Genomic DNA, 27,896 nt, shown 5'->3' on the forward strand with positions numbered 1-27,896 from the left:
AGAATATTGTTCAGATAATCATCAGAGAATGATAAAACATTTGGTTCGGTCTATTCACCCTCTGACGGAGATTTCTTCTTAGTATGTGTGCTTCAATATTAACTGACTGTTTAAGAAAAGGACACACCATGTCTGACAGCTCCTTCCGTCTGCAGGCTTCAGTTAAAAAGGAAGAAAAACTCTTACCAGCGAGCAGGTTAGTTTCACTGAGTTTATTTCCATGGTAACTGACTCAGAGTTATGCTGAACCAGAGTTTCCTTCAACTCTGAGTCAACTAACTCAACTAACTTTTCATTAAACCTGCTTTCTGAAACAGGCCCCCTGGCTCTGGATACATCAAATTCCCTCTTTCTGTTTCAATTCAATTCAATTCAGTTTCAATTTATATAGTGCCAAATCACACTTGTCACATAGAGCAGGTCTAGACAGGTCAAGACCCAACATTCCCCTATGAGCAATCATTTGGTGACAGCAGCTAGGAATTACTTCCCTTTAACTGGAAGAAACCTCAAGCAGAACAGGGCTTGAGGAAGAGAGAGAGAGGGAGAGAGAGACAAAGACAGAGAGGCACAGTGACACCAACAATGATAATATTAATAGGAGTATGACTAATGATGGTTATAACATCAGCACGCATGGATGTCTATCAGGACAATTGTTCCCTTCACAAACAAAAACAAAATATTCAAGGTTATTGTACATGTTTATGAATAAACAATAACAATATTCAAGATGATTGTGTATTCATACACATGTACAATAGCTAACCTTGAATATTGTACATGTTTATGAATCAAATTAAGCATTATAGCAGGATGGTCATGTTTTGCCAGTAGCAAATGTTTTTGTTTTTGTTTTTGTTTTTATAAAAAGAAATTTCTTTGAATTCTTTGCTGATACATTACAGACCACATTTCCATGTGGGCTGCCAGCTCCTACACCATCAGGTCATGCAGATCTGGGTTTCACTTCCCCAAGTGTCAGCACTTGTTAACCAGTATGACTTCACTTCTTTCTACTTGCGTACTGGAAAACTGTTACATTTGAGAAACTTCCTCTTCATACTCGGGCTATGATGGTAGTGATACAAAAATACTCCCATCCCATCATCTGTTGGTTATTGTATACATCCACCAGAATCATGTAAGTCATACTGTTTATTGTAATTGGTAGAATATATAAATAACATTTTAGCTGGGCTCAATTGATTCCTATGAATATGAATCGTCCTCTCATGAGCCGCAGCAGCATTTCCATTAAGTCTCAACTTCATCAGCTAACTGTAAAGACCCTTTCCTACTGCATTACCTTTAATACTGATGTGAGTCACTTCCTGTCAGTCCTCGCTCTGCCACCAACATGAGATATATGTAGATGTGACCCTCCCCTCTCGCCTCATCAGGAAAGCCTCAAACCAGCAGAAGTGCATTCACTATTTGTGCGTTTTGAGGAACACTGACACAAGATGTGGAGGACTCTTTGTCTCGTCTCACTCGTATGGGTTTCTACGGGTCATGGTGACGGTGAGTTTTTCAAAATGTGTTTATTTATGATCATAGTTATGTGAGCCGTGAGCGTAAATTGAACTGTTCATATATATTTATATCAAGGTCGTGGATCACCAAACGTACCAGAAGTACCAACTAGCACTCTGTCACCCACTGTTAATGACTCTAACCCCGCAACAACACAAAGCACCAGAGCCTCCCAGAGTAAGTTGTTAAAGTTATAGCAATTTCCTCTCATGTTCTTCTTCTGCCACTTGCATGTTTTATCTCGTAGTGTCAATATTGTATCCAGTATGTGTCCATCTATACACGCGATAGCTTTCACTCTCTGTTTTCTTTCTTTGTCACTCTGACAGGCTTCTGTGAAAACGTCTTGATTAAGTGTCGACAGATGAATTACTCCTGGACCAGGTAACTCATTCAGTAGATACTAAGTTCATGCTGTAGATTTTACAATGCTGCTTTCTAACGGGAGTATACATCTTTCTTCTACACTAATGTTCCTTGACGTCTTACGTAGCCTATGCTGGGGTGGCTCTGAAATGATTGTGAAAAAAAGTTTTTTTTAAAGAACATAAAAAGTGAATGAGGAAATGAATTATTACATCACATTGTATATCATGTTAGGTTCTGTGAATAGGTTAGGAAGGTTTTGAGCATTTTCTCAGCACATAAATGACTGTGTACAATAATCCTTAAATAAATGTTACACATTTTGCCAGTGTTAATTCTAAAAGTCTTCCCATAGATATCACTGATTCATGTTGCTATCATTCTGTATGACTTTGTTGTGTTTGATGAAATGTGTATGTGTCGGTAGGTGTTATGATGACAAAATTCGAGCCTGTAGACCCAAAGGACGTTTTACGCCAAACTTCATTTGTAGGAGTGTGAACTTATCTCAAGAGGTAAGGCCAACATTTAGGGTAACTGCTGCTTCTGTCTTGGTTCTTAAAGGTCAAAACTTAAGGGTTTTTAATGATATTCCCCAAGAAATGAGCAAAATAAAGTTTTTGTGGTGTCCATCGATAAGTATTTTCTACTGTATATCCCACATCATACATAGGAGTTCAGGATGTCTTTGTTGAAACATTTACAACAATCAACAATTAATATCATCCTCAATGAGTTCATTACTATAGTTTTTCACTGTATGTCATATTAAAGGTTATATACTTAAGAATTGTAAAGCAATTCACATGAATTCATGGTTTTTTATCACCATGAGTGAATGGGTTGTAACCTAACTGAAAAATGAGACCTTTCCCGACTGGGTTGTCTGTAACAGACTATGGACTCATTTTTTGTGCTCCTTTGCGCCTTGCCTCTCTGGTCAACAAAGAAACCAGCACAACAACACAACCAAAACACTGCTATCTGACTAGAAACACCTTGTAGATATTAGCTCTCCAGATAATGAGACGGCTAGCTGTCCCGTCGAGTAATGACCAGTCGCCCATTCCTGGGCACACACAGCTAACATATTACTTCCTCAACGAAGGAGCAGAAAACGAACATATCTTTTCTGTTGGTTTTTTTCGCAGGTTGGAAGATGAGGATTGGCTCTTGATAACTTTTTATGTTATTACGAGAAGTGTAAGCAAGGAAAAAGACATCACCTGCTGTCTTGTGCTGCTGAGCGAGCACGCGAGCAACAAGATGCTGAATGCAGCTCACTTGTGTATTTGTGTTTTTTTAGGTTGAGGAGGGTCTTACCTCTGAGCACAGGGTTCACATCCCATCCTCAGCTCTCCAGAGATGCAGTGGAGGTGCACATCAGAGGGAGGTACAGTTAGTGATCACCGTGCTCGACAGCAGTTACTTCAAGGTGAGTAACTTTGAATGAACAACATTTGAACCACAGGAGACTTCTTTGTTATTCCCTGTTTGTCTGTATTAGTTCAGTACTAATCTCAAAGAACTTGTGGATACAGAGAAGTAGGTGAATTTGGGAGTTTTGTTTTCAGGAGAATAGAAAAGGAAGTGGAGACTAATGGTGGTTTCCACTTTACACTGGTTGCATTTTCTTTTTGTGCTGATTTGCATTGGTTTCTATAAGCCCTTTATTACCAGCTGCTATCTACTATGAAAATCAAGCAAAGGCTGATACTGTAGCTCATGTTGTTGCAATTCTTCAACACTTTATCTCATGAGTTACTTTGTTGTTGCAGCTGACTCCCCAACCACGAAGGGGAACCAGAAGATTTGGCCCTGTGCACATGAAAGGTGAAATTATGGGGGGTACAGTGCTGGTAGTGAAGGCAGGGCACCGTCCTGTCAGCAACCTCTCACAACCCATCATATTAACCTTCAAACACAACGAAACGGTAAAATGACAACAAAAAAACAGCCGTGCTAGTGTTGCAAAAGCGTCACAATGGGCTTTCCTCTTATGGTTTTGTAATATATGTTTCAGATAAAAAATGGGACTTGTGTGTTTTGGCAAGAGTCAGAAGAAGGTGATGGAACAGGTGGGCTACATGCAGCATACCTGCCTGCATTGCTATTCACCTTTACCTTCAGTTTTTCTTCTCTCAAATATGATATATATCTGCTCTATATATGTGTGTGTGTGTGTGTGTGTGTGTGTGTGTTTGTGTGTTTTTTTAGGTCACTGGAGCACAGAAGGCATTCTTACCAGTGTCAATGGAACTCATTTTAACTGTAGTTGCGACCATCTGAGCTTCTTTGCTGTGCTTGTGGTAAGATCATCTTTGTACAGAACATTTCCTCTCAGTACTTCTTTCTTTTATCAGCCATTTCTCACACATTCACATATTTTAAAGGACGGGTACACAGTTTTTCAAGTCTGTCTTCAAACAATAGTCAGGTAACCAAATGAACCTTGAAATAGTTTTTTCTTGATGTAATCATTCCTTCTATTCATACAGACCATTACAAGATCCCTTGATAAAGCACTTACAATGTAAGTGATAGAGGGCAAAATCCACAAGTCTCATTCTGTACATGTATTTAAAAGTTTATCTGAATATGAAGCTTCAGCCGTCCAAATGAGGCAAATCAAGTAGATATCTTTCAACGTTACAGTGTTTTTAGTGCCAGTCCGTCTTTTTGTTACTATACTTCCACCCAAACTCACATTGTCATAGCTTACTGGACACTTGAATAGGTCAAAGCCATTATTAATAGTATTAGTAACATCTGTGTTTCTTACTATAAATGTATATTTATATATATTTATTTATAAATAAATGTGTGCTATAAAAAAACTATGAGGCCACATGAGAACACATTCTCATCACCACAAAGGTTTTTCTGGTAGTTTGGGGTACAAGTTTGGTCCAATTTACCTTTCGCTAAACCCTTCCCCCTATAGCAATTGCTCAATCCTAGCTTGGTACACAGCAGTCTGTCAAGCTTTATATTTTTCTCAACAAGCAGGAATGATGTGGAGCCTTTTTTTTGGACTTTCCAAGGTTAGCTAACTACTCAACTAGGGGGTACAGACATTTTTCCTCGGATCTGTTGGCTTCTTTTAGGACATTATCACTTAGGTATCAAGTAGCTTACAAGATTCTTGTGTTAAAATGAGGCAGCTGGCAACATTAAAAAGTTTTTTTTGAACAACTCTAGGAACTAATAAACATCAGCCTAATGTTCTAGCTTAGGCTGATAAAATTGGCCAGAGAAAGCTGTCATTTCAGATGACTAAATGAACGGCTGTTGGCTAAAAATGAGAAGTTGTTTTTTGTCAATCTTTTTCTAAATTCATTGCATCAAAAAGTTACAATCTACCACTGTTATCATGGTAAACTGCATTATGTGCATAAAGATCAACAAGCATAGTAACAGTAACTGAGGTGAGCACAAACAGTGAATTCAGTCACACAGATTTTCTCATTCTAGCTGATATTATATTATAGGCTATATTATATTATATAATATTATATTATAGGCTATATTATATTATATTATATTATGTTATATTATATTATAGGCTATCAAAGTTCAAAGGTACATTTTGTCTCTTGGATACATAACTGGGGAACAACATTGTCACAGAGGCACTCCTGGGTGAGTGGGCCAACAAACCTGAAACAACTAGTACATTATACTGAAGAAACCTCCATCAGCCTTCTGAGCTTTAAATTGATTTAAAGCTTTTTTCAATGTATTTTTTCCTCTTCCAGAACCCGGAAATATCAGTGGATAAAAGAAATGCTGAGAACCTTAGTTATATCACCTACGTTGGATCAGCCCTCTCTGTCTTCTTCACAGCCATCAGCTTGATCATCTACATATGTCTGCAGTGAGTTTTTTGTTTAACTGTAACTGGAAATATTGATGATGAAAAGAATCTTACTTAAGTCGTTTTTGTCAAGGAAGTTAAGCAATACATGCATAGTCAGTATATGTTCTTGAATTTTCTTTTTGATGAGGCTCTGTTCTTGTTTTTGCTCTGTTCTCCCTATGATTACATGTGCTAATATGAATACATGTGCAAGTATTAGAAACATTAGTAACATCTTTTTCTAAAACCACTAAGAATAATATGAAGCTTCAGCTGTCCAAATAAGTCAAATCACATAGATATCTTTCAATGTTACAGTCATTTTAGTGCCAAGTCCCTTTTTTTCACATGATTACAGTACATGTGCAAGAATCAGAAAAGTTAGTAATGGGGCGTGGAAGAGAGTGTCAGTAGGACACCTTTTTTTAAGACAGTTCTGCAAAGAAGGATGTGCATCTTTGCAGACCGAGGTTGCAGAGGCTTGTGGTAAGGTCCTGTGGATCAAACAAGCTCAATGATTGAATTCAAGATGCAGATTCAAAAAAAAAAAAAGAAACAAAAAAATGTTTACATAACCATGAACCTGAATGATACCAGAGCATGTTCACTTACAGGCAGCCCAAAGAAGCTTCCACCGAGGATGCTTTATCTTGCATACCTAATCTGTTATCAACTTTAGGGAAATACAAACGTATCCGCTTTCGTCCAACTACTGTGCAGGACTTTTAACAGATTCTCATAATTCAAAGTAAAACACATTTCTGATTTCTGGCTAAAGATTATTAGATTCAGAATAGTACTGTCTAATTTTCATGTGACCTCAATTGAAATGTTCAATTCACAGCCCCTCAATATGATACAGTAATAAGCCATTAAGAGCCTAAGCCTGAGTCTGTATGTTTCCTTGCTGTATGTTGGCTGTTTTTGTGAGAAGGTAACATTCAATTTCCCCTCCAAGGGATTAATAAAATACTTCTTATCTTATCTTAAGATCAGGGCTGCGGACTCTGTACTCAGTCTCAAGTTAGTGTATTAGCCAGCCAACCTGCATATCTTTACCAATATGGTGTTGTAAAGTGACCCATATGTGAAAATAAATTTGTGTTTCACCTTTTCAAAGCTAAAATTCAGGTCAGAAATGGCCTGATGAAGTATGTGCTGAACATGCAATACAAAAATGTACTCTACTGTACTCTGTTCCCATTTCAGACGGCGCCGTCCAGAGAAGGCCATCAGTGTGCATATGCAACTAACAGGTGCACTGCTCTGCCTACACCTCAGTTTCCTGCTGTGCAGCTTTTGGGCGAACATGCTGGAAGTGACAGAGGAGGACTTGGTTTGCAAAGCTCTGGGTTTCTTCTTACACTGGTCCCTGCTGGCCACCATCAGCTGGATGGCTCTGGAGGGATTCCACCTCTACCTTCTCCTTGTCCGGGTCTTTAACATCTATGTCAGGAGATACGTGCTCAAACTCAGCTTGGTGGGATGGGGTGAGTGGAGCCTGCTAGGCCTGTCATGATAACTACTTTTGTTGGACGATGTATTGTCTCAGAAATCATTGCGATAAACAATATTATTGTTATTTAAAGATCATTGTATACCACTGCAATGATAATATAATAGCATAATAATGCAAGAGGCGCAGGTGGTGGATTTGGAGAGTGGCTGCGACACTTCTGTAAAAACACAGACTACCATTATGGGTCGGGACAGTTATTTACCTTTAATTCCATATTAGCGGATTAGCCAATGTGACATGAATAGCCTCTTAGCTGCTAATGCAAAGAGTGGCAATATTAAGGTCAAAAAAATGATCATGGTCATGTCCATGTATCATATGGTAAGTCGATACATAGCCATGATGATGTTCTTACATTATTGTAAGATAAATCAATAACCTAATTATTGTGACAGTCCTTGAGCCTGGGTTGGACAGAGTCAACATCATTTAAGGTGTATGAATGTGTAGTCGTCTGATATATTGTTGATGAGTCAGCCAAATTAATATTGCCTGAATTAGGATGACGTATGAATGACTTTTGCCAATTATAATGATTAGTTGTTATGATATATTATAATATTGTAAGGACATTAGTGGAAAACAGACATTCAAAACTAAATTGTTAGGTTGGCATCAGGCGGGGAGTTCTGGTCCTCTGAAATGATGCCAACGCGGAAGTAACTTAAAACTGCATTATATCAAAAGGCCACCAGGGGGCGACCGTTTTGGTGTCAAAAGGACTTCCGTCTCTATACAAGTCAATGGAGAATTCACCAACTTCTCACTTGATTTCTAACCTCAGTAAACATTTTCACAAATGTGTTTATGGTCTCAATCGCTAGTTTAAAGCCGTCTTCAATGCAGTATGATGTTCATTTGTGAAATTTTGGCCTCCCTGATTTAATATTTGACGAGGGCGTGGCTACGTCGTGATTGACAGGTTGATTGGTTCACAGGTTCAGGAGGGCGCCTCTTGCTCCTCCTGATGCCCATATAAGTAGAATCCGTGTTTTTTTTTTACCCGGCATGCACCGGAAATTCTCAAGATGCCGCTGCCCAGATCCAAAACTATTTGCTTCCAAGCAGCAGTCCACAAACCAATGGGTGACGTCACGGATGTTACGTCCATTTTATATACAGTCTATGGTTGGCATATGTACATTTATTCTGTTTAGAGCAACTTCAATAAGTACAAAGTAAGACGTTTTGGACCACTGCAGGCACTGTAGGGCAAGTTTCACATGTTGTTTTGTAGCGTGCACACAAGTACAAGTACTATCATGATGAGGGCAGGATTACCAACTGGAGGTAAGCAGGCAACTACACCAGGACTCCAGGCCCCGAAGGCCCGTATTTCTTTTTTGTCAATTGGTCATACAATATCAACTGAAATGATAAGGGGCTTAAACCTGCAATAGATTTATTGATTATTTAGCTTTTTAGCTGTTTGGTGCTAGGGTAGTGTACAATGGGTTTATCAGAGTTTGTTTTTGCTATTGCAGCTGGATATGACACTGCTGAAATCAATTAACCACAACAGTAAAGTTGCGAGCTGTAAAACCAAAACAATGAACTGCAGATGTGATAATCCTCTACATGCAACATCCTTCACATTCTGGTAATCATTTGATCCATTGTGAAACTATCGATAAACGCTGCTTTAAACATTCTAGTGGTCGTACATTGGCATAAATTGGGTCAAACTAGGCCTTGAGGTCATTGTAAGGCTGCACCGAATCTCGAATGTTAGACACTGTCTCCCCTTCAGGCAGTAGTAGACAGGTCTGCTCCTTTTTGAGAAAAAACAGGAAGCACCCTGATAGTGTTGCTATAGCAGCCAAGGTCAGATATGTGTTTGCCTGTCTCTCTTTGAACGGTGTAGAGGTAACTGTAGATGGGTTGGATATTGTGGACCTTGAGGAATGGAGGACAAGAGCTGCGTTTCAGACACTGTTCTCATCTGTAGACCAATAAGCTAATTTCTATATGCTGTAGATGTGTTGGATCTGCCCATATTTGGGCATGGTTCAACTATGGCATTATCTGTGTGGCTTACAATAAGACTATCCCCAAAGGACCGAAACTCCAGAATTTGAAGGAGCATCAGGACAGAGCATGTACTGATTACTCTTTCATTCTCCTTGATCAAGTCTCAATAAACCTTTTCAGCTCAAGACATCTTGGACTCCTGAGCACTTTCTTCACTGATGTATGGGCTGCCCATTTAAAATCTACAACTACATCAAAGTTTACACAGCACACATCCCTTTTAACAAAGACTAAGTCTGCAAGTTAATGATTGTGATGTGCATTTATACTATATACTGCCCCACAACAAGTAGCAATGCATTAAGAAAAGAGGAAGTCTGTAGCAGTTTCCAACATTGAGAAAAGGTTTTGAAAATGGTTGACTTTTTGTTGATGTCGAGCACTGTACAGTTAAATGTTACCATAAGTCCTTTGATTATCCTAAAGTGGAAAGAAATCTTCTCTACGTTATCTGGACAAAGACTTAACATCTTTATTTAAAAGCACCACTACAGTTAGCCATACAGCCAGGATTGGTTGAAATAAACTCTGTCTTACATGTCTTTATGCAGGTGTTCCTACATTCATCGCAGTGGCGTGTTGGATTTCGGGTGTTTATGGGAAATACAGTCTGGGACTGAGGGATTCAAATGACTTCAATTCAACAATGCAGATGTAAGAAACCAACATTTATTGTGAGAATATTAAATATGTCCCACATTTCATTTGAATTCTTAGAAAATGTTGAATTGTCTCTCTTAGACCTCTCTTATAAAAATGACCTTGCAGGTGCTGGATGAGCAGCAAATTCCCACAGAGGCTTTTGGTCAGCTACATCACTACTGTGGCCTTTCCATGTGTGGTGATACTATATAACACGTGCATGCTGGGGCTGGTGGTTTTTAAGCTGTGGGGGCTAAGGGCACGCGATAGTGGCTGGAACAAGATGAACAGAGAGAAAGGGAGCAGACTGTGGAAGGATTGTGCCACAGTGCTGGGCCTCAGCTTTGTGCTGGGGTTACCTTGGGGCTTAGCCAGCACCACCTACAGCTCCCTCCCTGGGTTATACATCTTCACTATACTCAACTCCCTGCAGGGTCAGTATGTGCAGGATCCTCACATATAGAATGTGCTGTGTTTATATGTTTGCTGAAATTGACAGCAGCTTTTATTTTCTCCTTTCAGGTGTATTTGTGTTCCTGTGGTCCATGGCTTTGACTTGCAAGTCTCGATCTGATCATAATTCCTCAGTCAAAGACTTTTCCACCTCTCAGAAAATGATGACTACTAGTTTCAATAGCTGAAACAGCTGTAAACACTGTAAATATATTATTATTTATACATTACCTATATTAGGTCTTTGCTGCCCTTTGGATTCCAGTTTTATGCAGTTAAATGATAACTAAAAATAATTTAATTTGCTGATGTCTTTCTGCTTCTTTTAATAAAGATGGAATTGAAAACTATACATCAGGTTACGTATCTATTGCATCACCACTTGGGCTGCTTCTTACAAATGTAATTTTGACTAAATTGGAAAAGTAATAATAAGATCTTCATATATTTCTAAAATATGACACACGCAGGACAATATATTCATTTCACCAGCTTTATTTCTCAGCAGGGCAAAATGTCACTGATGTGTCGTATCTTGAAAAAAACAAACTCTGTAGTCTTAATCAATTAAGTCTAGAACCTGACTAAAAATGCAATTTCATGGAATGGATTCCCACCAAAAGTTATATAAAAGATCATGATAAATTTATATTCATAAAAACTGTTCCATTAACCCCAAGACCGGCTGTTGTGTGGAAGTATGGATCCATCCATTCCATCATTTGCTGAAAAACTTCAGAAAAACCAAGAGGAATCTATCTATAGAGGTCTACTTCATAATGTGGGAATACAAGAAATTTTGCAATTCATTCTTGTGTATTTCACATAAACTGTATTTAGGTTCTGTTATCACTAATATTGCTTCATTTCCACACTCCTACTTAAAAAAAAGTGTCATAAGCAGTTAATGATCCTCCCATGAACTGAACTGTGGTTCACAAGAAATTGCTTAAATGTCACTTCCTACTAACAGCTGATACCTCTAGCTTCTCACGATGATGGTTTAAAGGAAAACCAAATGCTTGGAACTGCAACAATGCATCTGTTATTTCCAGAGAAAAGCTGGCCTTGTACCTCATGCTGGCTGTTACACAGGTTCATGAAAACATTCAAGAGATGCCTTACAACTTAAATATTTATTGGAGTATTTAGACTTTTATTAAGTACAAATGAACTGCACACAGAAATTTGATGCAAACAATCTCTTTCAAACATGAAGTAGACACAAACCTTTTAAAAATCAGCTGAAACAAATGTAGTGTTTACGGTTTCCATTCGGGGTGCAGGTGCTGCTGGTGTGGTGTCTCTTTAGCACCATCTACTGGCCTTTTAGGTTTCAGTACATAACACATACATATATGTACATAGCGTCTTCACTAAATCAGTGAACCCAACTTTTTAAATAATGACAACAACAACAAAACAAACAAAAAAACATGTTTTAAAGTAACTCATTTTTTTGTTTAACTATTGGAAAAATGAACTCAATCTTGTGTTTTTCTGCTGTTATTTAGCAGTAGAGCTTGATCATATCATTACACAGACCAATAAATTACATTTGATTTACATAACAGTAAAGTGTATGCAATTGGCATTAATATAATTTTGTATAGATACATCTCTGGACAGAAAGAACCCCCCACATATTTAAAATATAATAATATATTCCATATATTTTGATGATCTATTGTTTCCTGTATCTCTCCAGTTTTTTTGTTTTGTTTTTCACAACATGGACCGATGAGGAGAATTCGGTTTCTCAGACCTCTAGTTCAGAGATCATTTCTCCTTTCTTAACAAAAGCTCAAACCAGGAACTGAAGTTTCCTGTTAATGATGTCTTCATAGTTTTGGTTTCTTCTGCTAGTAGTTGTATGATAATTCTCAGGCTCTGGTGAGGTTTGTAATCATGACAGGATTTCCTCCTGTTGAAATTATTTAACCATTTCTAGTGAGTGTGCAATCAAATTTGGTTGAAATAATACATAAACATTTTACTCCTGTAGTACTGGATGTGACACATTTGTGAAGTCCTAAATTTACTATTAAAACCAGAGAATATGCTATTAAATGAGTTCACAGTGCATAGCTATGAAGACGAAAACTGAGTGTAACAATTTGATCTTGAAGGGGTCACCATTTCCAGCAGCAGCAGTTATTGATTAGTAATATATATGCTATATAAATAAGCAAAACCTTATTTATATAGCATATTTTATTCCAGGTGGAAGAGAGTGAGCTACCATAGAAGTTATAGCCACGATAATATATAAGATAGATCATGTAGACAATGTACAAGACAAAATATCATAGATAAGTAAACACAGTTGAAACAAACACATAAATGAGTTAAAATTCTCCAAAAGCAAGAATAAAATAAAGATGAATAATAATTAACACCAACTGCCAACCAGTTAAAAGACAAAACAAAAACAACCCATAAAAAATGTAGGAATAAAATAAAAATAATAATTAGGACCAGTAACTACTAGATTACTGAAAGGTGCCGTTAAAAAGGAATGTAACATGATCAAGTAAGATGTTGCAGCAGCTTGGAGCATAAAAACTAAAAGCAGCTTCACCAATATTTATTAAGATGATGTGAACAACCTGATGACCTCATTAAAATGTTCAAATCACCTCTGAAATTTACAGGAAGCCAGTGTAACAACCTCAGCACTGGTGTTATATGGTCATATTTCTAATTAAAACTCTAGCAGCTGCATTCTGGAGTACCTGCAACTAATTAGCCGTGCAATGACCAAATGTATATGTTTTTATATATAGTATTTATTTAACTTTTATTTTCTTGTTTTGTTTTATTTAATTTATTTTATGAATGATGCACTCACTGGTGAGCACTTTTAAATTTTGTTGTACTGGTGACAATGACAATAAAGATCTATCTATCTAATTGAGATTCTTTTGTGGTATTCCTGTTAGCGGCACATTAAAGTACCCTAGCTGACTAGAAATGAAAGAGTTTTTCACTGTCATCCTGATATAAAAAGCTCCTTACCTTTATGTCCTTAAATGATAAGATCCAGTTTATTGGAACATTATATTCTAAAATGATTGCTCATGAGCTTTGTTGGATTGTTTCATTATTGGCACTTGTGTGACTTCTCTTAAATAACTCTTAAATGATGTGAGTTGTGCAGACAGCAGAGATCCTGAGAGGGGCAGAGTTATCACCATAATCATTGAAGCAGGGGCTGAAGAATGGGTAGAGTTTGTCAGTGAAGGAGCAACAGCTGAAAGAGTAAATGACATCTGCAGCGTCAACATCATAAAAGGTGACCAGGCCTTCCTCGTAATCCACAAACACTCCCACTTTCAGAGGCTGTGATTTCAGAGAGAGGAGGACATCGGGGTCGGCCAGAGCCACATATTCATTTCCATTCCTCAGCTGCAGCGTCCAGTAGCCGGTCTCTGGGCTTGACGTGATTTCTCCCTTTCTGTTGACCGACCCGCTGGCCACTCCTAAATCCCATTTTGTTTTCCCTCTAACTTCCACCTCATAGTAGAATCTGCCAGAGGAGAAACTTTGCTTTCCAAAGACAATGACACAATATGAAAATCTCTCTATGTTGTCAGGGAGATTTTTCTCTATATTGCTGTGATTGACTTGTTTCCCATCGTCGGACAGGATGAGTTTGCGATGTGCTGTATCAGGATCGAGAGTTATGTTCACTGCGTGCTGCTGCACCCTCCTCAGCTCGGCTTCAAGCAGTTTCTCCATCTCTTTGCCGAGTGTCTCTTTGAGCTGAGACACAGCTCTTGCCACAGTTCCCCCAAACGATGGCTGACGGAGGCTGACTTTTGTCCAGTCCTTTGTGGGTAGAGAGGTGTTCAGCGAATGGAACCTTCGGAGGAGATGGAGGTGGTCTTCAGAGTGTGAGAGCTGCTCTACCTCAGCATTTCTCTTCCTCAGCTCTGACATCTCCAGATCCAGCTCTTTGATGAAGTCCTCAGCCTGCTTTGCTGGGGTTTTCTGCTTCTTTCTGATCGTTTCCATGACATCAGCCAGGCCTGTCTCAACAGACTGCACCAGAGCGGTGAAGACCTGCACCCCATCTGCCGTCTCTTTGTCTGCAGCCTCCATGCTGAGCTTTGCTGACTGTTTGAGCTCCTGTATTTTCAGCTGTCTCTCCTGGATCATCTGCTGAAATTCGGCTTCCGTTTTCCCTAGCTCCACCTTCTTAACCTGGCATTCTTCTTTCAGAAGAACCACGTCATGTGACCCATGGTCCAACTCGGCGCAAAACTGGCAAACACACATGTGGTCAGTCTTGCAGAACAGCTCCATCAGCTCATCATGCTTTGTACACATCCTGTCCTCAAGGTTCTCCAGAGGATCAATGAGCTTATGCCTCTTCAGCACTGACACTGTCTGATGGCGCTCCAGGTGGGTCTCACAATATGAGGCCAGACACACCAGGCAGGACTTGAGGGCCTTCAGTTTAATCCCTGTGCAGGCGTCACATGAAACATCTCCTGGTTTAGCACAGAGTTGCTTCGAGCCTTTTTCTACAACCGACTCTCTGAACTGAGTTGCCATCTCTGATATGAAAATATTGACATGCAGCTCGGGTCTTTTGTCATAAAGCTTTTTGCACATAGGGCACTGACATTTTCTGTTGATTCTCCAGTTTTCAGTAATGCAGTTTTGACAGAAGTTGTGTCCGCATGGTATGGTGACAGGAGTGTTGAACACATCCAGGCAGATGGAGCACAAAAAGTTGTCCTCAGAGAGCAAACAGGTGGCAGCTGACATGTTGAACCACACTGAGACATGAAAAACATGAAAAACAATGTCAGTACTGAATTTTTAAAAGTGGTTGTTGGGGGACAAAATGATGTTAGAATATTAGTTAAAGGTGCATTTGCATTATTGTCTACTAGAAATGTTAAGGGCAGTTTCGTTCAGAATACAGCATTTACATAAGTGTTAAAGTTGCAGAGTAAATATTGCACTTACCTGTATGTATAAATATAACGTTTCCTTATCCTTAAAAAGGGCAGACTAGACCAAGCACTGAATTATCTTCCCTTTAGAACCAGGTTGTGTGGCGACTGCAGCCCAGTTGTCACTCTTAAAGAAACTTGTAAGTAGAATGGGGGATGTGTGAGTCTTCTTTTCAGTGTCACTTCACTCCTCATAGGCTTATACTGGTCATGTGACTACCCCCTGAGGTCGCACAGCCTGGTGTCTTTTCTTTTGTCCAAAGTGACCACCCCCGGAGCCCTCATACACATAACAAGTGCAAAGATTATCATGATAACGCCAGAGTTGTTCAGCAAGATTGACCAGATGTGTGTATGTCAGATAACCTTAGTTTGACTATAAATCACATTATACTGCTCTACTGGAAGATAAGGGGAAATAAAGCTGAGGTGGGAGGACAGTATAAGTTTTAGTACAAAAACACACAATATTGGGATTTCTCTAATGGAGGCAAATGAAATGTATGCACAGATTTATTACATGAATGTGGATTGAAGTTTCATGGAGGATTATTGTCATATTGTCATCCCCTTTCCCAAGTCTTCTTTTTGGGCCCCATACATTTGTTTGGTTCGACTGTCCTATCATAGCGCCCCGGATGGAATTAAGTCTGCAGCAGAGTGCCATATCTCACAGATCTTCCAGTTTCATTAAATTCACCAAGATAAACTTTTGTCAACTGCTGCAACTATAATATGTCTGCAGGTATCAGAAGAGAATCATATTAGTCTTTATAAAAGTCTTTCTCTTGGTAGTTTTTTTTACCATCAAATTATTTGCACCATCTTATTTCGGATCCATAATCTGTTTCCTAAAATGATTAAAGCATGATCTAAAAATACTTCATAGTTCATTCATTTTCTCGGCTGTCGGGTGTGTTTGGGATTAAAACAACTATTACAGCCGATTTACTGCCAAGAGTGTGCCAGCTGTATAAGTATATGTCTTATGGTTGATTAGTCAGCAGTTAATCATTTGATTATCTGATACTTAAAAAGCACTGTTTAAACCTGAATAGGGACCTAAATTATGCGCTAAAAATAAAATGTACTGAAGATTTTTAAATTTGCAAAGTAACAATTCCATTTGTTGTCTTCAAATGATAACATTTCAGTAGGCTATGAATTTATAACAGTAAAAATTTACTTGTATAGGCTATTTATCTGTTTTGTTCCCCACCAATAATGTTTCTTTGTATTAGCCTGATAACTTTACCATTTTAATTTAAACACGTAGACAGTTTGTCCCACTCAAATTGCAATGGACAAATGATATGAACATGATAGGAAAACCAAACTGGATTACAAAATTCCAGGTTTCTTATAAAATATTTTTTTCAAGTCTTTTTCAACATTTGATTTATTTAGTCTTTATTTAAAGACTGAATGATATATCTTTATAAATGATCACATTTAACAATAATTTGGCTTTTGAATACCATCATTCAATTGTAGCGTAAATGTTTCTGTGGTGGCACAGTCGACTTTAAGGAATGAGCTTAGTGCTCATTTTAAATCGACAAAGTAACGTGATTAATTAGGAGTGTAGTGACGTCTGCGGTATCCAGAAATAAAGGCGGAGTGAGAGCTCTCGCCTTCTCCTCCTCTCTAGGTGCCAGACAGACTGAGGACAACATGGACCCAAACACGACGATTCTGCGAGTCAAGAGAAAAAGGGGCACCGACCCCGCGGATGCTTTGTTGCTGGCTTGCAAACGTATCCGACCAGAGACGTCCCAAAATACCGGCGAGACGGTACCGGAGCCCAATGAAGCCGAGGTGGAAAACTCCGTGTTCAAACTCGTGGCGACCGTAGCGACGCAGGTAAGAGGCCCGCGGGTGCTAACTCAGCAAACCAGGCTAACGTCAACGCAGCTGGCGTGGAAAAGAGTTAGGAGCGTGGTTGGGTAAATTTGGGTTAGTTAACGCGTCGGTACAACCGTAGCTGGTTTAGTGAAGTTGACTGGCTGATATAAAAGCTCAATTGAACAACTAAAATGACGGCTGTCGTTGGGGAAATAACGCGCCTTCTGTGTTAGCTGTTGGTAGCATAGCGCTGGAGCTAACTACCTCCTGTTAGCTCATTTTTGTTGATGTTGAGCGTCGTTGTGACGTGTTAGCCTGTAAAATGGTTTCACTTTATCCAAAATCAATACGTTCTCATTCACATGAAAACGTATTTAAATGTGCCATATCAAGTCACACCCGTCACGCACGCCATGGAGTGTGGTTTGTAAACATTATAAGGCCTACCGTATTGGTTTAATGACATCACTCACGAGTTTGACTGTTCATTGTGTTTCTATGACTGTTCATCTGATTTAACAAGTGTTTTTAGTGGTGCAGTGAAGAGTGGATATGAAAGCTAAGTATAGGTGGCGTGTTCTTTTGAACCTCATACTGTTTATATATTTATTCCAACCACCATCAGCTCTTAACTAAATCTACTGGTTATTTCATCATTCCTCTCTCTCTTTCTCTCTCCAGGATGCTCCCGTTCAGACGCAGGTTCGACAGGCCCTGGCCCGGCCTCGCATGGCCCATGCGCTGCGCCCCTCTGCCGGCAGCTCTCAACGGATCACCGGGGACCTACGGAGCACTAAGTGGAGCACCAGGAGGGAGGAACGCTACAGAATACTGTCCAGCCACCGCACAGGTCTGTCTAGCCCCGCCGAGCAGCAGGATCCCCAGACAGATACCTCTGAGGGGGCAGAAGAAACTGAGAAACAGCAGGACAAGTGTTTGGGTGTTGGTGAAATCCAGGTGGTGGATCTCATACATGAGGATGAACAAGGCGAGGACAAGTTGTCTGGCAAGGTGGGTTGACCGTTATTGTAGTTAGTTAGGGATCAATACAGATAAATGAATCGGTACCACAATTTTGTTTTAAAGGTGTCACTTTGTAGAAAATTAGTGTGTTGTGTCACTTCTGCATTATTAGAAAAACAATGGGACTTAATATGATATAAGTAGGAATGTAAACGTGGCTTATTGCTCGCCCCCATTTTCTGCTTCAACTATTAACTGATCAATAATGGCAGAACTGTCAAAAAACCAACAAAAAGTAGGACCAGAGAATGGCGAATAAACAGATGCAGATAGTGTTGCCTTCTACAGTTAATAATTAAATGAGTAGGACTCTATCAAAATTCATCACCCTTAAGGTACAGTTCAAACATGGATTTAGAGTTAGGTTAGTACACAGGCTGTAGTGATAGAGCATGTTATCAGAGCTGCAGCAGAGGCTTAAGGTCTTCTATCTGCATACACAGGATGTATTCAGGCAGCTCAGATTTCAAAGCAGACTTGATTTCAGTTCATGTATGCACCATTAGCCACACATCTTAAATTTGGCATATTATTGTCAGGTGTGGGTGGGAAAAACAGTCACGTATGAATCGTGACTCTTGTCTTCTACTGTTCTCAATCCATTCATAGTCAAAATTATGTTTAAATAAATGTTAATAACACTATGTTAGTGGAAAGGGGAAATGGTGGAACTCAATTGTTAAGTCAGTGCAGTGAAGAAAATAAGTGGGTGCACGTTATGTTTACCTGTTCAACATATTGGACAGTGATGGTTTTTCCTCAGAACTAAAAGCAGCAGAGAGGCTGTTGACATTATGTTAGAAAACACAGCTGGGCAATCCTCCACAGCATGAACACCAACAAATGTTGGTCAGTAAATGACACTTTAATTTTGTTATTCTCATACAGACAGACTGTAAGATACCTCCAAATGAATGCAGTTACCTTTTCACACACTTCTCTTTGCTGACACTGACCTACATTGGGATCATTTATCTTAACTGCCACTTACTTTTTTATATTGTGTTTCAGCAGACTACAGACCAATTAATGATTTAGCATGCTGTATACTGGAGTAACAGGCTGAAAATAGAGTCCCCTTTTCTGTTTATTCAATCTTGAATCAGTTTGGAAACAAATCTTGAGATTCCCAAAGATTTCCATCCCTAATTCCTGAAGCCAGTGAGGCTGAGACTAACCAGCCTGCCCTCCTCCTGTTGCAGGAGTACCTGCTGAGCACTAAATCCTTTAAGAACAGAATTAACAGAAATGTTTAAGTCTGCTTTGTCTGCTACAGCACTCAATCTTGACAAAAGGTAATGGTAATTGCCTAATGTAGTTTTTATCTTGTAAAAATAGTGATGTGAAGCAGGAAAGCAATGATGTATATTAGCAGTATGGATAATGTATGAATAACAATGATGTAACACTGGTCAGGGGAGAGGATGAGCTTTACTGAAGCAGCAACAGCTTTCTTCACACTGTCAAAAACACTGTTCATATTCATGACACAATGTTCCTTTTAGGCTCCTAGTATAACTGCCATTAAATGTAAATGTAAGGGGGGAGATGCAGTAACTGTTAAAGTGGCAATATCAGAAGATTTCATGTAAATAAAGTCTGTTAAGTCACTCTATCTCTGAATGAGGTAACGCAGTGCTGATAGAGCTTATAATCTGCTGATGAAGCTCTTGCATTCACAGTATTATGATTTATAATGAACCGGGTGTCAGTGGCAAATTCCCCACCATGCATTCAAATTACAAACAGCACAGCTAGTGACACGTTTGCCATTAACTTGTGCCTGATCTGCCAGACTCCCTCTTCAATTCACTGGTGTTTTTTTTTTGTTTTTTTTTTCCTGCTCTGTGATGTGAGGTCCAAAAAACACACCTGCAGTTACAGCTTATCGCCATATGATGTCGCCAAAGAAATGGAGATGATTGAGATTGCCACTTAAACTATATCTTAACCCCACTTGTCTGTCACGACACCATGCTGACATCCCTCATCAGTCATAATCCTGTGTTGAGCCCTGTGTTGCGTAAGGAATGTGGAATTAGTGTTAAGAAACCAAAGAGTATCACAGATGTTTAATAGCTTATTAATTAATTGTTAAATCATTTTATTACAAAGAATAGATCTTTTATCTGAGCTGACTCATGTGTATTAACTGCCTAGTCAGCGTTTCTAATATAAACAACCTCAGTCATGGTTAATTTATCCTCTCCCTTCATTTTTTTTCCTTTTTCTACAGGTGCAGACCCAGGACCCAGAGGTGATCATGTGCAACAACACCAAGATGCTGCGGGAGCGTCTGAGCATAACCGGAGAGCGAGGCGGCGACAGGCAGCGTGAGCAGGAAGAGGACTACGTGTATGATCTGTACTACCAGGAAACGGTCACACCCGGGTGGATTCAGGACATCCTGTCCGTCAGGGCCTACGCCGATGAGGGAGAACTGGTGTGTGTGGATGGATGGACGGAACAGATGAATGAGTGCAAAACACGGAGTGAGTGAATGAATAAATGGGTGAAGTAGAGAGTTAGATGACTTTACTTAAATGACTGTGAAATGTGTATTTTGGATAAATGAGCACAGGTCACAGTTACGTGCTCGGCAGGTGACTCACACATTTGGACAACTGGTCGTTCAGGCTTTTATCTTTTTATCAATAATTTCTAATAATACAAAACAAGGCTGTCAGATAACTGGGTCTGTGTTTAACTCAGGTGCCCGACGTTGTGGTGCATGAAGAGGAGGTGTACGAAGATGACGACGACGAGAATGAAGAAAGCAACTGGAGGAACGACTACCCCGATGAGGAGAGTGGGTCAGGCAGCGACAGAGAGGAGCGCTACGGTGGTACGTTCACTTATTTGAGACTGATCTTAACATTTTTAGTACAAAACACTCAGGTATTATTTTTTTAGGCAAGTGTTTGTTTGTTTTTTAAGAACAAATAATTTTAAGATGTTTTTGACATCTTGGGTTAAAAACAAAAACACACGGGAAAAGTAGTGCAGGTTTTTATCTGACACACTTGGTGACTAACAGTCATAATGAGAGCTGACTGAACAGTAATGTCTTCTACATGTAAGCACATGTTCATGTCAGTTATAAAAAATTATTCTGTAAGCCATAAAACGTATCCTTTAAGTGACTTTTTCCTTGCCTTTTCATACCTCTTTCAGTACGTTTATAAAATGCAACATCATCTAATCAAGTCTAAATCTGGAACTAACTTTAGTTTGTTGAAACAAGGTTTATCACCAATTATGATGTAAAGGACAAAATGAAGTGGAAAACTAAATTCTATTCCATCTGTGCACATAATGATTTCAAATTATAATCAACATATTTTTCTCTGTTAAATAGATGAGAACTTTTGGCATATTTCTTCCCGTTTCTCCACATTAGCTTTTTATAATAATCTTCAAATCAAATTCACATTCATGTAATAAATCTGTGCATACATTTCATTTGCCTCCATGAGAGAAATCCCAATATCTAACTAGAAACCCTGCTGGTTGGTAAATGACAGCCAAATACAAGACATCTGAAGGATTAATTAGTAGTGACAGATCATCACAGCAATAAACTCACTCATTGGCTGGTGTACCTTGTTTGTTTGTTTGTTTGTTTGTTTGTGTGTGTGTGTGTGTGCAGGTTACTGGGAGGAGGAGCACTCGTACAGCCGGAGGAACTGGGAGCGCTACCAGAGGGAAGTGCTGCATGAGCATGCTGAAGATGACGATGAAGATGATGGGAACAAATATGATTCCAATTGATCTACCCTCCCATTATTATTATAGCATCTATCTGTGGCTCTCCTCTTCATGAAATACACCATACTCCATAGACCTCTGTGTAGGAAAAAAACCAAACATCTTATGTGTAGCACTCATCACACATCAGTTAATAATGAGGTCCAATCAATACATTTGTGCCAATATTAAAAATTTGACAACCACAGAACACTTAGTCGTCTCACTGTTCAGAGAATTGCACATGTACCAAACTCGAGCTCCACCCTTTGCTACACAGATGTTGAAGGAGCAGGTGTTATTTCCAGCAGGACCCAGTGTCTTTTTTTTCTTTTTTTAAATCTGTGGTGGAGTGAATTTGTGTGTGGGTGTTTGTTCCAAGTGGGTGGGTGGGTGTGTGTGTGTGTGTGTGTGTGTGTGTTGCACATCAGTGTGAGTTGCCTCGTATGCTTCGTGCTGTTAACACTTCTGTAAGTGAGACGTCTCGAGTCGCGTGTGGTTGCAGTTTTTAGGGTGTTTGCATTTTGTGCATGGTAGCGTGTGTACGTACAAGTTGTGTGTGTGTGTGTTTAGAATTTGCATAATGTGAAAGCGTGGCGCGTATATTTTTTGTTGTTGTGGGTGTGCGTGAGTTTGGTTCAGAAATGTACCCTTTTTTTTTTTTGGAAGATCCGACTGTTTCTCTGGAATGCTTGTCAAATTAAACTTTTTGTAAATATGTAGATGTGTATAAAAAGAAAGCTTTCAAAATAAATGGAAAACATCTGGTTGTCATTTATTCTTGCATGATAAACATAGACTGGTTAATTTACATATTAGTCAGACATCAGTTAGAGACTGAACACAATATAATGAAAGTCCAATGACTGCTCATGTTACTGTAAGAGGAAGCCTGATGGTCCACGTTGCTGAGGCTCGAGTAATGATTTTCTTCATGGTCAATAAGAAAGTGTTGAATCCCAGAGGTTGAAAACAGGAAATCAGTCCTAGCTGGTCCAAAGCTCTCCGAGGTCTTCACCTGTTTGTCATGTGACAGCTGAGGTGTTTAATTGTCGCACATCAAAACTTTCAATTCCATTAATATTTTCTAAGTTTATGAATGATGCACTAACTTAAAATCAAGCACCTTTCAATGTGTGATTTGCCTTTTGCATCAGTCAAGATACAAACTTAAGTAGGAAAAAAGGGTGTAGAAAGTCCCACAAGCATCTAGGAGTAATTCACAGATTCTTGACAGTTGAAAATTTGGGACGGAGATTGTGCGACTTACACAGCTTGACATGATTTAAAAATGCAAAGCAACAAAATTACATTAAAGCTATTTTGTCCAAAGTCTTAACATCTGTTGGATGAGTTTAAAACTAAAGAATTGGAATAAACTGATTTAGTTCAAAGCAAAGCTACACTTGCCTACAGTGTTGGACTGGATATTGCAGACATTAAATGTTTAAAACATTCACCAGTCATTAAACATGCTTAATGGAAAATTGCTGTTTCAAACATGGGAATACCAGAAGGCATTAAGATAAGTTGACATCTTCACAAAGCAGCAGACAAAAAAAACTTCCCTTTTTTCATTCAAGAAGTAAACATGAATATATGACTTAGAATACATCCTGTGGTTAGGTTTAGCTATTTTTTCCTGCTCACACATACTGCGCACACACACACACACATCACCATCCTTCAGATAAAACAGGTCCTTTTTTGTTGCATCATTATCAAGTCCCTGTCAAATCTCACAGGCACATACTACTTAAGAAGGCAGACTTACAACTGCCTGTAGAACCAACGAGGCTATTGATCTATAATGGAGGTCATTATATTAGTGTGCGTAACAATATTCACTATATGGAGTATAACAGTACTATATCAGAATCTGTACTTTTGGCTAAGTCCAGTCTGAATCTGCATCTGGGGCAGCAGTGTCATCATTGTAAACAAGTCGGTGAAGTCTGAACACTTCCATAAAGTATACAGTACAATAAAAAATAAAGTCATAGATCTTTTTTTCCCTCCTCACAGCAGCACCCTCGTCTGGGTGACTGTGAGCTGTGACGCTGCAGAAGCTGCTGGGTAAAGTGTTTGGAGTGCTATTCATTCACTTTTGTCCATCTCTGTCAGTACACAGTAGCAGGAATACTGGGTCAAATGAGTCAGAGAACCTGCGGTGAAAGAAAACATGTTGAGGGAGAATAAAAGATGGCGAAGAATATGACACGTGTGACAGATGTGGTCGTGTGGCAGACTCACCCAGCAGCTTGGTGATGACAGGTGGTCTTTTGGACTCGGGGAGGTAGACGCCCAGGAAGTAGACGGGTACTCCTGACAGGGCGATGGCAATGCCGATTAAAGAGTTGATGGTGTCGCTGTAGAGAGGAACGACCACCAAGAAAATGGCGCACATGCAGAACACCACCGGGTAGAATAACGTCAGCTACAGAGAGAGAGAGAGAGAAATAAAAAAAAAAAGAGAGACATTTCTTTATATAGTTTAGTTGGTGTCACATTGCAGAATCACTGAGCACAATATTGCACATTCAAAGTGTAAGTTCATACTAATTTAAGCAGGCGTATTCAATAAACCAACAGCACATGTCAGTACAAGAAGCTACAAACTGATGTTACATTCAGTGTAGCAAATATTGAGAATTATTCAGTTTTGTTGGATTGTTTCTATTTTAACTGGTGCAGCTTTTCTAGCAATTACGGCACTGGTTAAGCAGCCCAGGAAACTAACTCAGAGCGTTTGCATGTGTTGTGAATCGTCTAATATCTACTTGGATAGTCAGAGAAAGACACTACACGAGTTAAACATTAATTTCAGAATAGCTTTTTTGATGTTAAAAATTCTTACACGCACACACATTTAAATTCCCGGGCTAGCTGTGATTGGCCGGGCTTACCTTTAGAGGTCTGGGTCGGTCAGGCTCCTTCCAGCGGAGGTAGATCTGTCCAGCGATGGACAGCCCCATGAAGAACCAGTAGCTGAAGCTGTAGTAGTTGATGAGCTGAAAGACGTCTTCCACCGTCAGGTAGATCAGCGACATGATGCACTGAACGGTGGACGGATGGATGAAGAGAGAGAGTGAGTGTGGAAACAATGAAGCAATGATCATTGTATATAAACAGGAGGTGTTTCAAATGTAATTGTACACTTTCGCCTTAATGAAATAATGTATTTAGCTTATTGCAGCAAGGAAAGCAAAGATATTAAAAATTCAAAATCACGCACACATTCAGCCCATTTATGAGGGGGAGATTAGTGAATGAGTAGTTAATTATTAACAAACATGGCAGATTCCTGCACTTCCTCCACTATACATGTAATTAATGAGTATTCGTACATTGAAGATCAGAGCAGGGATTGGAGTGAATCTCTGTATGTGGATCATGGAGAGAGCGTCTGGAAGGTGACCCTCACGAGAGCCAACAAAGAACAACCTGAACACAACAAACATGCATTAAGAAGCACAACGTGACGCCATTCTTACTGCTGGACTTTTAGACTGCAAATGAACAGCAACAAAGCAGCATGGCTGGTTTTTGCAACACTAATCAATGCTCATGTTTTCTTACCTGGATGCAGCTATAATGGAGGCGTTGAGGCCTCCATAGCAGGACAGAGCAACGGCGATGGGGATGATCCAGCTCATCACACCGAGCGTATGATCTGCAAACGTCTGAATCAAGACACAAACTGGTTTAGTGAGTAGTTTTCAGCAGTTTTCAGTCTCTTATGTGTTGCTGTATAAAAACAAGATTCACCACTGCCACAGCATCACTGGCCAGTATAGCGCTGATGTCCAGAACAGCATAGTAGGCCACATTAGTCAGAATGTAGATGATGGTGACGATGGGCATAGAGATGGCAATGGCCAGCGGCAGGTTCCTGTAGCAAAAAGGTGGTGGAGTATAACCAAACTGACTCTGGATTCAAGTGTTCTAAACTTGCCTCTTCTTGTATTTTCTATTGAAAAAGAAAAAAAGAGACATTACCTCTCAGGGTTTTTGATCTCCTCTGTGACAAAGTTGAGGGTATCCCAGCCCGAGTAGGAAAAAAGGGCAGAGTAGAGCGCCAGCGCGATGTTGCCGGGGTCTGTAGACGATCCTTCAAAGGCGGATTCAAAGTTGGTTGTGTAACCTAAGAAAGAGACAGTTTAAAAAAGGAGCAATCAGTGACATTTTAATGCATGTACAAAATGACTGAGTGATACTTTTTTAAGTCCTTACACAGGCAGTTTGATCTGTACTGTTTCAGCTACTGATTTTCAGCCATGACAAAATGCTCTTCTACTCTCCCTCTCACACAAACAAACAAGCTGCGAACATGCTTGTGCTCACACGTGTCTATTAAAGGTGCAGTGTGTAGTATTTAGTGCACATCTGACTGCACCCTCTCCACTTCCAAGCGTGAAGGATGGTCTGTGGAAGAGTACCTGCTCCTTATGTAAACATAGAAAACAGGTCATTGTAAAGTTATGAAAACACAATGATTCTTATTGTCAGGTGATTATACACTAATTAAATAATACTTATTATTACATATTCCATTTCTGCCATATCTGTTCCACTAGATGCCGCTAAATACTACACACTGCACCTTTAAGACTGAATACAGTTCTTACACACTTGAGTAGTCTTCTTGACAGGTGTGTTGGTGGAGTAAACATGTACTAAAAAGGAAAAATAGGACATCCACACACTGTCTTCACTCCCTCAATAAAGATACTTTTTAATAAATACATTTTGGTCACTAACCTTCTTCAGATATATCATATACAATGTATTTATGTACTTTTTACATTGTGAATGTATTAAGCAAGTGTGCAATGTTCTGTTTTTCCTTTAGAATGCAACATCCTTTAAAATGTACCCAACTGAGTTTAAACCAGGGGTGTCAAACATACGGCCCCCAGGCCAGAACCAGCCCACCAAGGGGTCCAATCCGGCCTACTGGGTAACTTTGCAAAGTGTGAAAATTGCAGAAAAGTAATTCCAGTTTTCAATAAAATGCTCATCATTCCCAGTTAAGAGATTAGGAGAAACTGTAGAGGAGAAGACTGATCCTTGAACAGCTCTACATCACAGAGGAACTAAGTGTTTCCCTTGACGCCGCTCACCCTGGCACAGCTTGGCGATTCCGGTGATGATGATGACGATGAGGGCTGCCACCTTGGCGTAGGTGAAAACGTCCTGCACACGGGTGCCCCACTTCACGTAGGCAGCGTTGATGAATGTCAGTAGGCCTGAGAGGAGAGAGGAGTTCAGCACAGATGTTAATGATTTGAGACCTTTTCTTGTAGGAACAGCTGGAGCCACATGTGCAGACAGGTGTGGGACTTACACATGCATGCTGCAGCGATGAGCCTGGATGCTGTGTAAGGCGGCTCACACGTCGGGAAGAGCGGCTGCACCAGGTAGTTGGCGAACGTGATGGCGATGACTGCCTGGCTGGTGGGTTCAATAATCAACAAAGACGTCCACAGACGGATGAAGGCGATGAAGCCACCAAATGACTCCAGGATGTAGGCGTAAGACGCTCCCGATTTGGTAATGGTGGTGCCCAGCTCGGCGTAGCAGAGGGCACCCACCACAGAGAACAGGCCTCCGATGACCCAGATGATTAGCGACAGCCCGTAGGAGGCGCTGTAGAGCAGCACACCCTTCGGGGAGACGAAGATGCCCGAGCCGATCATATTCCCCACGATCAGGCTGACTCCATTGAGCAGAGAGATCTCTTTCTTCAACTGCATGCTCTCTTTGGGTGGCTCCACCAGCTGAGAGGAGTGATCGGCGCTGCCGTTCATCTTCTTGGAGTCTTCGTGGTCGGCCATGGCGCCCGTCGTCTCAGGGCTGAGGACCAGCTGTGGAGGCTACAGGTCCCTGCTGCCTGTCCAGAGACTTT

The 27,896-nt window shown here is 39.9% G+C and overlaps 3 protein-coding genes across 4 annotated transcripts; 2 read left to right on the forward strand and 1 right to left on the reverse strand.

The window, feature by feature from the left end:
* The first annotated feature begins 1,450 nt into the window (after nucleotides 1–1,450).
* On the forward strand, nucleotides 1,451–22,748 carry slc7a6os (solute carrier family 7 member 6 opposite strand). Of its 2 annotated transcripts, none has more exons than XR_009925188.1 (15): nucleotides 1,451–1,524; nucleotides 1,612–1,713; nucleotides 1,866–1,920; nucleotides 2,330–2,417; nucleotides 3,209–3,337; nucleotides 3,681–3,836; nucleotides 3,926–3,980; nucleotides 4,120–4,211; nucleotides 5,661–5,779; nucleotides 6,971–7,251; nucleotides 17,025–17,236; nucleotides 17,900–18,229; nucleotides 20,478–20,733; nucleotides 20,954–21,086; nucleotides 21,891–22,748. XR_009925188.1 is itself a non-coding variant. In XM_062419665.1 (15 exons), the coding sequence occupies exons 1-15, from the start codon at nucleotides 1,467–1,469 to the stop codon at nucleotides 22,010–22,012; spliced, it is 2,139 nt and encodes a 712-aa protein (XP_062275649.1). In that variant the 5' UTR covers nucleotides 1,451–1,466; the 3' UTR covers nucleotides 22,013–22,748. The 2 variants fall into 2 exon arrangements, 1 of the variants encoding a protein (XP_062275649.1); XM_062419665.1 differs by having other exon boundaries at nucleotides 20,478–20,684.
* LOC133980864 (adhesion G protein-coupled receptor G3-like) lies at nucleotides 9,985–10,673 on the forward strand. The gene is made up of 2 exons (XM_062419694.1): nucleotides 9,985–10,387; nucleotides 10,476–10,673. The coding sequence occupies exons 1-2, from the start codon at nucleotides 10,087–10,089 to the stop codon at nucleotides 10,592–10,594; spliced, it is 420 nt and encodes a 139-aa protein (XP_062275678.1). The 5' UTR covers nucleotides 9,985–10,086; the 3' UTR covers nucleotides 10,595–10,673.
* Nucleotides 22,749–24,033: 1,285 nt separating the features above from the next.
* Nucleotides 24,034–27,825, reverse strand: slc7a6 (solute carrier family 7 member 6). The gene is made up of 9 exons (XM_062419681.1): nucleotides 27,336–27,825; nucleotides 27,112–27,237; nucleotides 25,988–26,132; nucleotides 25,757–25,880; nucleotides 25,568–25,671; nucleotides 25,336–25,432; nucleotides 24,895–25,044; nucleotides 24,242–24,425; nucleotides 24,034–24,153 (listed from the first exon to the last, which is right to left on the reverse strand). Exons 1-9 carry the CDS (start codon nucleotides 27,823–27,825, stop codon nucleotides 24,086–24,088), a joined length of 1,488 nt encoding a protein of 495 aa, XP_062275665.1. The 3' UTR covers nucleotides 24,034–24,085.
* Between the last annotated feature and the right edge of the window lie 71 nt (nucleotides 27,826–27,896).

The sequence above is a fragment of the Scomber scombrus genome, chromosome 1, assembly GCF_963691925.1.
Source record: "Scomber scombrus chromosome 1, fScoSco1.1, whole genome shotgun sequence".
In the NCBI taxonomy this organism is placed as follows: domain Eukaryota; kingdom Metazoa; phylum Chordata; class Actinopteri; order Scombriformes; family Scombridae; genus Scomber; species Scomber scombrus.

Bases quoted from the DNA above. Each gene is read 5' to 3' on its own strand.
- slc7a6os (XM_062419665.1), top strand. From the start codon at position 1,467: ATGTGGAGGACTCTTTGTCTCGTCTCACTCGTATGGGTTTCTACGGGT. The intron at 1,525-1,611 runs GTGAGTTTTTCA...ATTTATATCAAG, and splicing joins TTCTACGGGTCATGGTGACG to GTCGTGGATCACCAAACGTA. The intron at 3,981-4,119 runs GTGGGCTACATG...GTGTTTTTTTAG, and splicing joins AGAAGAAGGTGATGGAACAG to GTCACTGGAGCACAGAAGGC.
- slc7a6 (XM_062419681.1), bottom strand. From the start codon at position 27,825: ATGGCCGACCACGAAGACTCCAAGAAGATGAACGGCAGCGCCGATCAC. The intron at 26,133-27,111 runs GTGAGCGGCGTC...TCTCTTTCTTAG, and splicing joins AATCGCCAAGCTGTGCCAGG to GTTACACAACCAACTTTGAA. The intron at 25,433-25,567 runs GTAAGAAAACAT...TGTTGTGTTCAG, and splicing joins TCCATTATAGCTGCATCCAG to GTTGTTCTTTGTTGGCTCTC.
- LOC133980864 (XM_062419694.1), top strand. From the start codon at position 10,087: ATGAGCAGCAAATTCCCACAGAGGCTTTTGGTCAGCTACATCACTACT. The intron at 10,388-10,475 runs GTCAGTATGTGC...TTCTCCTTTCAG, and splicing joins TATACTCAACTCCCTGCAGG to GTGTATTTGTGTTCCTGTGG.